The 15,149-nt window shown below is 34.0% G+C and overlaps 2 protein-coding genes across 18 annotated transcripts in view; one reads left to right on the forward strand and one right to left on the reverse strand.

Annotated features, from left to right (window-relative positions):
* Nucleotides 1–15,149, forward strand: part of rasgrp4 (RAS guanyl releasing protein 4) — a 59,629-nt gene that overhangs the window by 35,899 nt on the left and 8,581 nt on the right. For all 17 annotated transcript variants that reach the window (NM_001044862.1, XM_087292127.1, XM_087292134.1 and 14 more), the window contains 4 exon segments: nucleotides 1,309–1,584; nucleotides 6,317–6,397; nucleotides 12,209–12,313; nucleotides 12,491–12,600. In NM_001044862.1, coding sequence (NP_001038327.1) covers nucleotides 1,309–1,584; nucleotides 6,317–6,397; nucleotides 12,209–12,313; nucleotides 12,491–12,600 — 572 coding nt within the window.
* Nucleotides 1–15,149, reverse strand: part of hnrnpul1 (heterogeneous nuclear ribonucleoprotein U-like 1) — a 90,062-nt gene that overhangs the window by 33,675 nt on the left and 41,238 nt on the right. The gene's annotated exons all lie outside the window — the stretch shown is intronic.

Here is a 15,149-nt window from a genome sequence, read left to right on the forward strand (position 1 = left end):
TAAAGTCATTCTTGATTTAGTTTTATTATAGATAATAATATTGTGTCATTTCCATTTTGCCTTTAAATCCTTTGTTTGTTTTTGATTTACTTTCATGCATGTTCCATTAGATTTTCCAACTCATACTACTTTAACTGCAGGTTAAGCAAAGGTTATTCAGACACCTTCTCACATCATCACAGTGTTTTCTTTTTTAGTTCAGAAAATTACAATCAAATATTACAAGAATTCAGTTCTTTTTGGTTCAACTGTGATGGAACAAATCCATCCTGATAATACTAGATAATGTTGATAGAAATGTACAGAATGTGTTAAATTATAATCAACCAAACGAATTCATATGTTGGTATGACAATATTTGCACAACACTTTGTGGTTGGTTCATGGTTATCCTCAAAGACAGCCTGTAGGCTCTGCTGTCTCCCAAACTTATAAACTCTGAACGTCAATATTTTTTCCAGACTCTGTGCAGCAGCTTGTTTGACTTCCTGTTGCTTTTTAATCCATTATATGAAAAATCTGTAGGTAAATGTCAGTTTATTACGTGAAAAATATCAATTTGATGTCAACTAAATTGTTGGTTCGACTGTAGATTTCAGCTTCACAATACTCAGAATACAATTACAGAGTGTAGTGGCTGTTTGTTTAAGTAAATAAAAACTTTCAGAAATAAAGCTGTCAGTGGGTCAGTACTTTTTAAAAGGTACATCCTTGTACTTATTTGTACTTAAAGAGTACAAAAGTGTAGCTTTTGTAAAGGTACTGCTACAGAGACAATTTTTGTGCCTTTATTTATGTGTAGAGTGTAGTGTGAATTTAAGGGGGTAGTTCACCCAAAAATGAAATTCTGCCATTATTTACTCATTTTCTGCTTGTTACAAACCAGTTTGAGTTGTCCTTCTGTTAAACACAAAAGAAGATATACTGAAGAATGTTGGGGAAAAAACAGGTATTTTTGTTCCTTTCTACTACAGATGTTTGTTTTCTTAACATTCTTTAAAGTATTTTGTTTTGTGTTCAACAGAAAAAAGAAATCTTTTGTTGAACCACTTGAGTGTCAGAAAATGTAAGGGAATTGTAATTTTTGAGGGTATTTCTGTGCAGAACTTTGTACTCAACCAACCAACTGAATAAAATAATAAATACATAAATACATAAATAGGGAGTAGAGAGTATAGGAACTGAAAAATTAACAAATGAAATAACTTTTAAGTTTAACAATACACATCCAATTTGAACCACACAATTTACTATAAGTATCTCTATACCAATTAAATAACAATCCATGCTGTTTTCCCTTTCTCCCAGACTCTCAGTGAGCTCACAGAACTGCTGTCCTCCTACAGCAACTACTCAAACTACAGGCGCGTGTACAGCGAATGCACAGGCTTCAAGGTTCCCATCTTGGGTGTTCATCTGAAAGACCTGATCTCGCTCAATGAAGCGCTGCCAGATTACTTGGAGGATGATAAGATCAACCTGGGCAAACTGCAGCATTTATACAGCAACATCAGTGACCTGTTGGCCATCCATGACTGCACTCCGCCGTTTGAGGCCAACAAAGACCTGCTGCACCTGCTAACGGTGAGACACATGATAAAAACAAAACAGTCTGCTTTGACAGCAAGAAAGAGAAAACAAATGGATTTTTACTTGGAAACCTTGGTAGTGTGTTCTTGGTAGTGTTTGTTGTGTGAAAACACTGTAAAAAAAATTACAATTTAATCTCCAAGTCACAACAACCAGTGTTGGCTAAGTTACTTTTAAAAAGTAATTATTTACTGATTACTAATTATATCATTAAATTGTATTAAAATAGCTTTTTATTATTTTCATAATTATTTCATTATTTTTGTCTAAAAAGTAACTTAATCAAGGAATTTAATTACTTTACTCAATGCTAAAAATTTCTATAAATATCAATGCAAAGACATTGATTCTCTCTTTGCGTGCGGGATTCAATGTAACCACGTTTATTTTAATTTAGCAATTTTTTAAAGTGAATTAATTAAAGAAAAAAGGTCCCTCAAATATTATTATTTCATAATTTAATTAATTTAATAAGTAATGCATTACTTGTTTCTTAGAAAAATATTATTATGAATTATAAAACTGGTAATTATTAAAAGCTGGTAATAACACAGATTTCATATATCATGCTAAATTTACTTCTTTGGTTAAAAAAATATTTTAAAAAATGTATCAGCAAAATCGTCACCTTAGAATTATAAGTTTCTAGGACATTTTTGTCAAAACTGAGTTATTGACATATTCTTATTAAATGACAACTTATTTACAGAAGTTGTTTACATTTTAGGACTTAAAAAAATGTTACACTCATACTGTTTGCAAAAACTTTGTAGCTCAATATCTCAAAATCATGTATAATGCAGATAGCACCTTATAATTCTAAGATGACGAAATGTATTTCTATGCGAAAAACATGACTCTCTAAATTGATTTATACAGAACTGTTGAATTTCTGTTCAGTATTGAAAGGTCATGTGAAATTCTTTAAAATGTGCATTTTTTAATTTGATGTTTGACATAAATTTAACCTAAAAAAAATGATTTTTTTTTATTTGATGTTTGATCTACATTAAACCTCCTTCCTTTTTAAAAACAGCATAGAATTATGTTTTCCATCACAGCCCTGCCAATGAGAGTGGTTAAGCTCAAGCACATCAAATGAAAAGCAAATGAGAAGCATCTTAAAGGGGGGCGGAACATGCCAGACACTATAGAGCAGTGTTTCTCAACCATGTTCCTGGAGGACCACCAACACTGCATGTTTTGGGTGTCTCCTTTGTTTGTCAAACCAATTACAGGTTTTTCAGTCTCTGCTAATGAGCTGATTATCTGGATCATATGTTTGGTTAAGGAGAAATGGAAAATGTGTGGAGCTGGTGGTCCTCCAGGAACATGGTTGAGAAAGACTGCTATACACTACCTGACAAAAGTCTTCATGTCTATTTAACAACAAATAACAACTTGACTTCTAGTTGATCATTTATTAGAAGTGGCTAATATGAAAGGCAAAAGCCTCTAGATAATACTTATTTTACCAAAATAAAATATGATCATACCTTGAATTTTAATTATTTAATTAGAACAGTATGGTCTGACTTTGCTTAGACAGAAGTATTGTCACTCAGCAAAAATAATCTACAGTATAGAATAGAAAGTCATGCGTGCAGTGGAAAATAATTAATATTGTGTATGACTCCCATGAATTTGGAGGACTGCATCCATACATCTCTGCAATGACTCAAATGGCTTAATTCAAATAAATGAATAAAGTCATCTGGAATGGCAAATAATGCATTCTTGCAGGACTCCCAGAGTTCATCAAGCTTATTTGGATTCATTTTCAAAGCCTCCTCCTTCATCTCACTCCAGACATGCTATAATAATGTTCATATCTGGTGAGTGGGCTGGTCAATCCTAAAGGCTGAAGTATGAGAAGGAGCGATATCCTGCTGAAGAATTTGCCCTCTCCTGTGGTTTGCAGTGTGATGGGCAGCACAAATGTCTTGATACCCTAAGGCTGATTTATACTTCTGCACCAAGCACATGCATATGGTCCGGCGCAGCCTGTGTGCGATCCCGTAGCCCTTGCCGATGCGCACCTCTCTAAAAAAGGAACTACACATTGCAACGACGCATAGAGCAAGCTTTGTGATTGATCGACTTGGTAGTACTGACAAGTGTAGGCGAGGGTAAGAACCACACAAGCCCAATAGAATGAGTGTTTACAAGTGTTGAGTCCAGTGAACGAGCTCTACATGGAAACTGTTGTTTTGTGTTTACTTTATGATTAAAGTTTTTGCATGCCTGCCAGTTCCCGCTTCAAAATGAGTGAATTTGAGCCACTTGTACATTAAGGTAGCATTCAGAAAAACAAAACACCAGCGAAGAAACAACACAGAGGAACAAAAACCTCACTGCCAGCTAGCGTTTCGGAAGAGTTATTGCGAACAACGTACAAAGTATAAGGGCCATTATTCAACTACGGGCACTTTCAGCCTTGTGAAGTTGAGTAAAAAAAAAACTTGTTCAAAATGAACATAACAGCCTTATAAGTTTAAACAATTTGTCTAGTTTTAAGATCTGTTAGAGGACAAACTTAGATAAGAAGAGAAACATTTTTTCCATTGTGAACTGAACAAATGTCAATTCCACTACATCTCAATATATAGCTTTTATTCAAAACTGAAATAAATTATGGCAGTCAAACATTGTCTAAGATATTTTTTTTATCTAGTTTAACCAACATTTGCTCAATATATACAATAATTATACATTTGTCAATGAAATAAATTAGACGTATGCTGAATTGTACACCTGTCACACTCTAAAATGTTATATTAATTTAGTTAAGAGCTTATTAGAAAATAAATGAACTGAATTTGTATATTAAATTGAGCATGAACTTATACTTTGTGAGTATACTTTTAATGTGTGATGAGAACTTTTTAAATATTTTTAAAAAATGTGTGTGGTGATGGAAATGACTAGCTTCACCGATTAGCTTTGAATTGAGCCTTTCATGTATACAAAACACTCTAATTTACCTTAATTTTGTTTGGTTTTTAAAAACATCTTTAAAGGTACAACATGTTTGAAAATGACGTAGAATAAATGTATTTCCTTATCAAGCAATATTTATGTAGATTTTTTTCATGTGTTGTTGATAAAATTTTTAATTCCCTCCATCTTAAACATGTTCTCAGATGGCACTATTCATTTTCATAGGAACCACCTAAATAATCTTTCACACAAACTTTTTAAAGCGACATTACAGTGTTGTGTTGGAAATGACACTGATACTGTGCGACAGCTGTGTTTTGTATAAAAAATATTCTTGATAATAGTCTCACATTAATAAGTATAAATATTTAAATTATTTCACTAGTGCTTAATTAAGATACATTAATAGATACCAGATGAATAATATTTCAAAATGTTTTTTCATTGTTAAAGTTTAAAACTCTGGGTGTGCGACAAGGTGAAAATAGGGATTTTAACACCTAAAAGGAGGTTGAATAATATGAAAAATATATAATAGAAAGTTAGTAAATTTTTTTAAAGTAGGTTTTATTGGTAGTTTAACAAAGAAAGAGGAATTTGAACAAAATTATATATATATATATATATATATATTTTGGATATTTGATCAAAGGACAAAAGTGTACGTAGGTGAAGAATTACCCTTAAATTCATGCCAATCACTCGACACAGAAGTATAAACCAGGCTTTAGGTTGTTGATGTTGCCATCCATCCCCTAACCATGATTTTTCATTCACCAAACTTGACTCATTTCTGTGGAAACCATGTGGTCCATGTGGGTCTATGTGGGTTACAATAGGTCTTCTGCAGTATTTGTAATGATTGAGATTAGAAAAAATCTACCTTCTGCCACTTTTACAAATGATCGCCTAGAAGTCAAGTTATTATTTGTTGCTGTTACAACTGGAATCGATGACAATACTTCTGTCAGGGACTGTAGAGCATTTGATTAGTCAGAAGACTTGATGAGAAGCTAAAGTATGAGGTGATTTAAAAAACATTGATATATTTAAGCAGAAGCGACAAACTTTATGTATATATATATATATATATATATATATATATATATATATATATATATATATATATATATATATATATATATATATATATACCTACAAACTATACAATACTATACAAAACCTTTGGAGGGTTATATCTTCTAAAAGCTAATTCTGTCTTTGTTTTGGAGCTCACTAGATTATAGACATCCTTAACTTCATTTTAATTTTTACAGGACTTTTAAGGCAAGTATTTTATTAGTAACATTACATAAAAACAAAGTCTTTACCTTTTCATCAGAAAAGCTATTAAATTACAGCAACTATCTACAACCAACACTGAGGTAATGATTTGATGTGGATTTAACTAAAATAAGTTTAACCAAGTTAACAGTTTACCAAAAGTTTTTGATGTACAAAATTCTGCTTTAAAGGTTTAAAGTCAGTTGTATGTATTTTAAGTTGAAATGACTTGTAAGGTCAATTTAAATCAACTTAAAAATTGAAGGCAGCTAATTTGTTTAGACTGTACATACATGGAATAATGGTGCCTGTTTAGGAGCACGTAAACATGTTTAGCTTCATTTCCTGACCAGCATTCATCTATTTATAAGCTTAAGAGTGTATTTTCGGATGTGACTGGGCAGCCCTCATTTCTGTGGTCATGCTGGACTGTTTGTGTGTGATATTGAGAGATGTGGATTGTTTTGTCATGTGTATCCGTTGTGCTCTGCTTTGCCCACAGCTCTCGCTAGACTTGTATTACACTGAGGATGAGATATACGAGCTTTCATATGCCAAGGAACCCAAGAACCCCAAAATACAGGTAATACTGGCTATACATAAATTGTAGCTCTTGTACATTTCATTGGTAAGACTTTGCAGTAAGGTACAGAAATATATGGCAATATTATATGAAAACACACTTACTGGCCACTTTATTAGGCACACCTGTTCAACTCATTAATGCAAATTTCTAATCAGCCAATCACATGGCAGAAACTTAATGCATTAAGGTTGTAGACATGGTCAAGACAATCTGCTGCAGTTCAAACCGAGCATCAAAATGGGGAAGAAAGGTGATTTAAGTGACTTTGAACGTGGCATGGTTGTTGGTGCCAGACGAGCTGGTCTATGTCAAAAACTGCTGATGTACTGGGATTTTCACGCACAACCATCTTTAGGGTTTAAAGAGAATGGTCAGAAAAAGAGAAAATATCCAGTGAGTGGCAGTTCTGTGGCCGCAAATGCCTTGTTGATGCCAGAGGTCACACTTTGTGCCCATCACTACCAATTGAGCATCGTGTCAATGACACAGCCTACCTGAGTATTGTTGCTGAACATGTCCATCCCTTTATGACCACAGTGTACCTATCTTCTGATGGCTACTTACAGCAGGATAACATGCCATGCCATAAAGCTGGAATCCTCTCAGACTGGTTTCTTGAACAAGACAATACGTTCACTGTACTCAAATGGCCTCCACAGTCACCAGAGCTCAATCCAATAGAGCACCTTTGGGATGTGGTGGGGCGAGTGATGCAGCCAACGATGGATGTGCAGCCAACTAATCTGCAGCAACAGTGTGATGCTATTTTGTCAATATGGACCAAAATCTCTGAGGAATATTTCCAATACCTTGTTGAATCTAGGCCATAAAGGATTAAGGCAGTTCTCAAGACAAAAGGGTGTCCTATCTGGTACTAGTAAGGCGTACCTAATAAAGTGGTCAGTGAGCGTATATAATAACAAATATGTAAAAAGCTGTACAGAATTGTAATCCTTGTTTTTAAACATCTGTAAATAGGCATTTTTTTCAGTATTTTGAAATATAGGTTGCATAAATATTATGTACAGTAGTCAGCATTTAATGTGGATTAAAACCTTTATCCTAAAATTATTGAACAACATTCATTCTGGTATTTTTTTATTCTTTATTTTTGATCCACTTCAACTGTTGTCCACTGGATGTGATGTAATGTCCTTAATTGTGCTTGTCATATATGTGATTTGCATATATTGTCATATCATATTTCTGTAGAGAGTTCAATTTGTCAGCATTGGTTAGCTTCATTATTTAACAAAATATTTTACTAATTTGAACATGTTTATTAATATTAAGTAATGCAACTTTTTTAAATTTGCTAATACATTATTGTAATAAAATATATTTGTGTTTACATTACGTTTATTTTAAACGGGTCTGAGCTAAAATGACCAAACTATGAACAACTACACTATCTACATTAACTTTAATTTATAACATGTCACAGACCCCAAAATACAATTATCCGTGTACTGTACAGACATGAATGATTTTATTTGATAAAGGTTTAATCAATTTATTGATAAAAGTTATATTATTGTTAATTTTCTGTATGTTTTACTTAATTGCATTTTATGTCTTTGTTTCAATTAAATTTTTTTTTTTATTATTAATTTATTAAGATTTTATTGAATAATTTTTGGTTTTAATTATTTTTGAAATATTTTCAATATTAGATTGGTTTAATAAATATTAAATATTATTTTTCAAAATAAATTCAAATATTCTTCCCTAATAACCTTGTTTTAATCATATATTTATTCACATGTATTAAACTATTTATTTAAAATAACCTAACACAAATTAAATAAATTAAAATGTTTTTGTACTTTTGATATGGTTGTCTTCCAAACACATTTCAACTCCTTGCATTCCACTAAAATAACTTATTAATTAATATACATGAATCAATAGATAAAGATGTTTTTTGATGTGGGCCATTAAGAAACCAGAGAGCACACTTTAGGAACACCCTAAATACCATTCAAAACATCTTAGTGACCACACAGCAACACCCTGGCATCCACCAACGGTGTCCTGGTATTACAGTATCTGGGACAGCAGCACTCAAGATTTTCTTCAGAACAAACAAAAGCATTCTGGTCTCTAACATTTAAAACACATCATACATAAGCAAATATTTGGCACAGATTACATATTAGGCATTAGTCAACAGGCTGATACTGTGTGCTTTGGTACAATCTGACCTTGTATGTGACCTGTTTCTAGACAGGGAGTATCCCATGCTAAGGTGTGGGTACACGACTCAGCGCTATCCTCTTTGTGCAAGCACACTTCAAAGAAAGCCACAAAGAAGACACACAGTGCTGAAAGACGCATAATCCTTATCTTGGTCGCTTTCAGTGTGGGTGTTGTTACGTATTTCGATTACTTCCCATAAGGCCTCTCTGCTTGTGAGAGCGCTCGCATTTTACAAAGAGCCCAGCTTCGTGTGTGTAGTGTTTTCACAGTTGCTGATCTTATGCAAGTTGGTGTTGAGCGTCAAAACAAAACTGTCAGGTCTCTAACCACCGTTTTTTTGTTTTAGAGTGTGCATTTACACTGCCCTGCTGGCAGAGGCTATTTACACTGACTCTGCCCTAACCCATTCTTTTGTTTATGTATTCTCATCAAATAGCAGAACACAAAGGAGAACAACATGTTTGTTTTAAATAAAAATAAATAAACATTCAAAAAATGTTAATAAAATGGCTAATGGGTATTTAAAGATTCAAGAAACCCTTAAATACTTTTTTTGTGTGATTTTAACAGATTTGTGTGTGTTGAGCTTCAGTTAAGACAATGTTAGCACCTGTTAGCTTTCATTGTGGATAAAGCTGGATAATTTTGAGCTTTTGTCAGGTAATTTCATCTTCCGGCTTTAAAATAATATTTGAAGCGGGATCAAATCGGTGACGTACTGTATCTCCGATCTGCCTGTTCAGTGATGTTGGTTTCTCAATAGTATTCATAGCTGAGTTTTCTGATCTATGAGAAGACCCTGCTTCTTAATTATTCATGAGAGCATGTGCTTTTCGAAGGCAAGGTAGGCCTACCAAGCTGTGGCACACAGTATTTAGCCGTTCATGAAGAATCGTATGTGTTTGTTTTCATGAGCCACAAGGTTTGTTGCATGTTTTTCCCTGCGCTGCTGTCAGGGCCAATACAGCAAAGCTGTTGGTTTGCAGCTAGCATTTTTGTTGGGAGAGATGTACAAGAATTAGAGAATGGCGGACTTTTATCAGTTGAGTTTGTTACCATTCAGACACATCGCCTGTATTTGTGCTGCTGTGTTTGCCTATGTTGAAAATCCTCCGGAATACAAACAGGGCTTGATATAGATAGGAATAGATAGGGCAAGAGACCTGCTGCACTGCTCCACTGTGTTTGCATTTAGACCCGGGGATTGAAGAGGAGCGAAGTCGTCCTTATTTATATAGTGTTTATATAAACATAATTACCATTATAACAATATAACAAATTGTGGTTATGTGTATATGAAATTACAAATAACATATATAGCAGGGCATTAAATTACTGTTTAATTCTTTGCATTTTAACTGTAAACTTTAAAATCATGGGTCTCCTCACAGGTTGTGTCTTATTTTGTGAGCCAACTGACAGTTGTTCGCTTCCCTCCCTGCTCTGTCGACCACGCCTACTCATCCCTCTGCCCGCAGCACTCCACGCCCATCATGACACGTTTTTTGAAAACATTCTGAAAGAGAGGGGTGTCATGACCCTTTAATAAGAATGTGTTTATGATTAAGGTTATGGCCAGTTTCCCCTGAGTGGTACAGTACACATTTGTTTACTTTTCCATAAGGTATCATACCGTACCATTATTTTGGCACACTTTCTTAAAGGGATAGTTCACTCAAAAATGAAAATTCTGTCATCATTTTCTCACCATTTACTTGTTCCACCAGAGTTTCTTTTTTCTCTGTTTAACACAAAAATGTATATTTCGAGGAAAACCATAAACCTGAACTATTGACTTTACATAGCATATATTTTAATTTACTACTATGGAATCAGTGATTACAGGTTTTCAGCTTTCTTCAAAATATCTTCTTTAGTGTTTAACAGAAAAAAAGAAACATAAAGGTTTAAAACCACGTGTGAGTGAGTTAAGACTGAGCTAATTTAAATTTTTGGGTGAACTATTTCTTTAAGCACAACATTGTGGGACCAAAAGTTGGAGCTAGATTCACTGTTGAATGCTATTGATCACAGAGAATCACCTGCGCATGTAACAAACCAGGGGAATGACAACACAGGAAGTGTCTTGTGTTAAAAACACACACAAAGCATGACACTAAGTGAAGTTTATTCATAAACTAATTTAGGATCACGTGCCTATGAATGTTGTCAGCTGTTCCTGCATCAGCTCATGATTGAATATCCAATCAGATGATTCCTAACTCACTATAAATAACCAGTTTTTTATCTCAATATCTTCATCTTGAATCCAATGATCATAGTCAAGCTCTTAGTGAGTACAGCTCTCTTTAGTCATTTATCCGTCAGTTAGCTAGAAATAAGCCAGGAGGAGTTCATGGAGATCTACCTGAGCTCAAACTCCCCTCTCGTCCTGCAAACGGGAGGGGGGAGCCCAGGGCTCGAGGATCTCATAAGCTCAGGGCTCTCTCCCAGGAAAGCATGCCAAACAAGCTTTATTACCAATCATCAGCTAAGTGTGAACTCTTGAATAATAAAATAACAGTGTGCAGAAATAAACCATGCTCAACAAAGCGAAATTCTTCTTGTGACAGTCACCTGCCAAGAAGTAAAGATAGAAATCAGCTGTTTCACTTTACATTTGCGCATGATTGGATCTCGTCTACATTTGAAATAATGAATTTACAAAATGCGTGATACAAGAACTTCACATCAGAATGATGTTAATTGCAATTTTTGCCCATTTTCACCACTTTTGCTGAAAATTATACATTTACTTTTAGTTGAAGGAAAATTAATGGGATATCTACAAAATATACCTGCATATCTGTCGAATATTAATTACATTTTTGCAGTTTTACAAATATTTAGGCTAAAGCACATATTTTAAGCACATATTTTGGCTCGGACATTACAATTGGTGGTTCTATGTGGTTTGGTATATCTCTGCGCGCTTTGTTCGCGTACATGTCATCAGCGAATTCACACTATTCAGACTGAATGGGCAAATGTTCACTGATGCACCTGATGCTTGTACGAACCACCAGACAATTGTATTGTATTGTGTATTAAAGCTGTCATGTAAATGTAAACACAGCCAGGAATATCAATCTCTACATAAACAAATGATGTTTAATAAAGCTAATTGCTAAACATTTACTCTAAAATAATAATCCACAATGTTTAAATGTGCATTAAACACAATTCTCAGCAGTGTACATGTGTTTGTTACCTCAACTTACAAACAGCTCTGGCCAATTTGATAGTAAACAAAAGTTAAAAGTGTTAAGTTAACAAAATATACAAATAAAAATACCTCACACTTCCTCTGTGTGGTGCTGAATACATTTCTAAATCTGTATATCCAGCAGTTTGTGTTCTGATGAGCTCTAAATGGTCATTGCTTAGTAATGCATAGAAAACAAATTGGTGCAACTGTCTTTGATTGTCTCCCATTTTATAAATAAGTGTCCCACATACATGGTAAGTTTAATATACAAGCTTTAAAAAACTTGAAAACAATTCATCATTATAATAATCTCAAAATGTAGCCTGAGGCGTACATATAAATGAGCATTATTATTTAAATAATGTTTTGTTAATTAATTTTTATTGTTTTGTTTTTTGTAGCCTGTAGCTCCTGTTAAGCCCCCAGTGGTTGCAGAGTGGGGATCTGGAGTGACTCCGCGTCTGGATCCTGCCACCATCTCAAAACACGTCAAGCAAATGGTGGATGTAAGTGAGAAAAACATGCAGATTCCCACTGTTAGAGCCAGTTCCAGTTAGATTGAGACGTAGACGGCCAGTTCCTGGCTGTCCACTCTCACTTCCTTAAAATTGTGAAAGGCCTTTAAAGCAAATGTCATAAGTGTCTCACATCGAAGCTGACAGTGATTCTGTTGCCCTCTGCAGTCCATCATGAAGAACTATGATTTGAACATGGACGGCTACATTTCTTTGGAGGAATTTGAGAAGATTGCTGCCAATTTCCCCTTCTCTTTCTGCACACATGAGAGTGATAGGTAAGGGAAGAACTGTTACACTAATGATTTAGTTTAGGTTTTGTAAGATTTGTGTTTGATTTTGAAACAGTATTAAGTTATTACAGAGACAATATCAATTTAATCAATAATACAGTAAAACAATATTATTGTAAAAAAAAAAAAAAGCTATAAATTTTCTAATTTTGAATGTGGCGTGGTGGCACAATGGGTAGCATGATCGGCTCACAGCAAGACGGTACCAGGCTCGAGCCCCAGCAGGGTCAGTTAATATTTCTGTGTGATGTTTGCATGTTTACCCCATGTTTGCGTGGGTTTCCTCCGGGACCTCCAGTTTCCCCCACAAGTCCAAAGACATTTGCTATAGGTAAATTGAATAAGCTACGGCCACAGTGTATATGTGTGAATGCAAGAGTGTTTGGGTGTTTCCCAGTGTTGGGTGGCGGCTAGAAAGCCATCCGCTGCGTAAAACATGCTGGATAAGTTGTCGGTTCATTCTGCTGTGACGGCCCCTGATAAATAAGGGGACTAAGCCAAAAAGAAAATGAATGAATGAATTTTGAATGTTTTCTGAATTTTTTATTTGTTATGCACATGAATATATTTGTTTAAATTCTGTACATAAGTTCAACAGTTTTGTAAACTATTTAATATTGTTTTTTTTTTTTTTTTTTTTTTGTTATACAAATATATTTTGCAGAATAATTATATTTTTCAACTAAAGAGGACTACATTTATCAAGACAATTAAGAAAAAAATGTATTAAGAAATTAGTTCATGGTCAATTATTATTATTATTATTTTTGCTAGTGCACATTGTCGTTCTTTAAGTGAACATTTCATCCACATGTGTCAAACTCTGTTCCTGGAGGGCCAGAGCTGTGCAGTTTAGTTTCAACCCTAATTAAACAAACTTGATCAAGCTTATTGAGTGCTTAGGGTTGTTTGAGAACTACAGAGAGATGTGTTGGAGCAGGGCTGGAAGTAAACTCTGCAGAGCTGTGACCCTTCAGGAATTGAGTTTGACACTCCAAAATAATCAAAGTTAATCTGCTGATTTTTTTCTTTTTCTGGCCGTTTTCAATCAATTTTTGAAGTGGTAGTTCTTCTCTGTTGACAGCAATTTGATGTCTTCAGCCACCACATTCTTAACCACACCCCTTTAACCATTAGTTTGCTATGAGAAAATGATGTGCAAATAGTAAGCCCCACCCCTTCCCAATATTTCCTTTTAGTTAAAACTACAGTTTTTTTACAATGGCTATGACAGTTTTTTCAATACATTTAACAAGTTTGCTAAACTCTTAATGCAGCAACACACCTAAAACACACAATTGACAAAACAGTTAATTTTATTTTCAAAATCACACATTGTAAACTAAACCTCTAAACTTCTTTTCAAAATACAATAATAAACTAACACACTACACCATGTCTAACAAAACACTGCAAACATGTTTCAAAATGACATAATTGTTCAAAACACAAACACATGTTCTCTTTCAACAGAAACATTCAGTCAATCAGAAAACACTGACAATAAAAACACTATCATCAGTTAAAATTACAGAAACTGCATTAGTTTATGTGTCAGCTTTGCCCTTATATTTGAAGACTCTCTTCATTTTCATTTTGTTGGGTTTAGTAAATGCATGCATTTTCTTTCTTTTACTGCAAAAAAAGAAAAAAATTGCTTTATAAAATTTACAGTTGATGTAAAAAATACAGACACCGAATTGCTGCAGTACAGATTTAATTTGCAAAAGGACATCACTGCAAGATAAACAAACAGAAAAAGCATCGCAATTATAATAAAAAACAAAATAATTTTGTATTCAGCCTGGTCTTCTGCATTTGCATGGTAACGATGGCCCTTTGGCCTATTATGTTTCTCCTACGACGACACCTTTTCGCTAAGTTGAAGCCAGCCTCGTCAACATAGATAGTTTCATGTGGGACTTGATTGACCTCCAACTTCATGATTCTCTAAAAGTAATTAGACACAGTGTAAATGCTTTACTGTACTGTATAACTAATGTATGTACTAAGGAACGGCAGGTTTATAGAGTAGTTTACTGCAAAACACACTGTGCATAGTAAAGTAATCACTGTATTGCATAACCTTACCTGGACGTATTGGTGACAGAGTTCTGTAATGTGCTCACTGTTCCTTTCAAAAACCTCATGAGTCCCTTTTTAGAATACAGTAAGATCATGTGATTTGAAAAATGTGAACACATGAGTGTGCTTTCTAGATGGCAATCATGTTCATATGGGAGATGGGAGCTGTCATATATATATATATATATATATATATATATATATATATATATATATATATATATATATATATATATATATATATATATATATATGTGTGTGTGCGTGTTTGTGTGTGCGTGTATATATATACATATACAGCTGATTCCCATCTAGATACCATACTCATGTGTTATGGTTTTTCAAATCACATAATCATATTAGAACATAGTGTTATCTGTTCTGACATACTGTGTGAAAGCAGTGGTAAATTGTACTGTAAAATTACATTGTTTAGGTTTTGGTTGAGT

Source organism: Danio rerio, chromosome 18 (assembly GCF_052040795.2).
Source record: "Danio rerio strain M-AB ecotype USA chromosome 18, GRCz13ab, whole genome shotgun sequence".
Taxonomy (NCBI): Eukaryota; Metazoa; Chordata; class Actinopteri; order Cypriniformes; family Danionidae; genus Danio; species Danio rerio.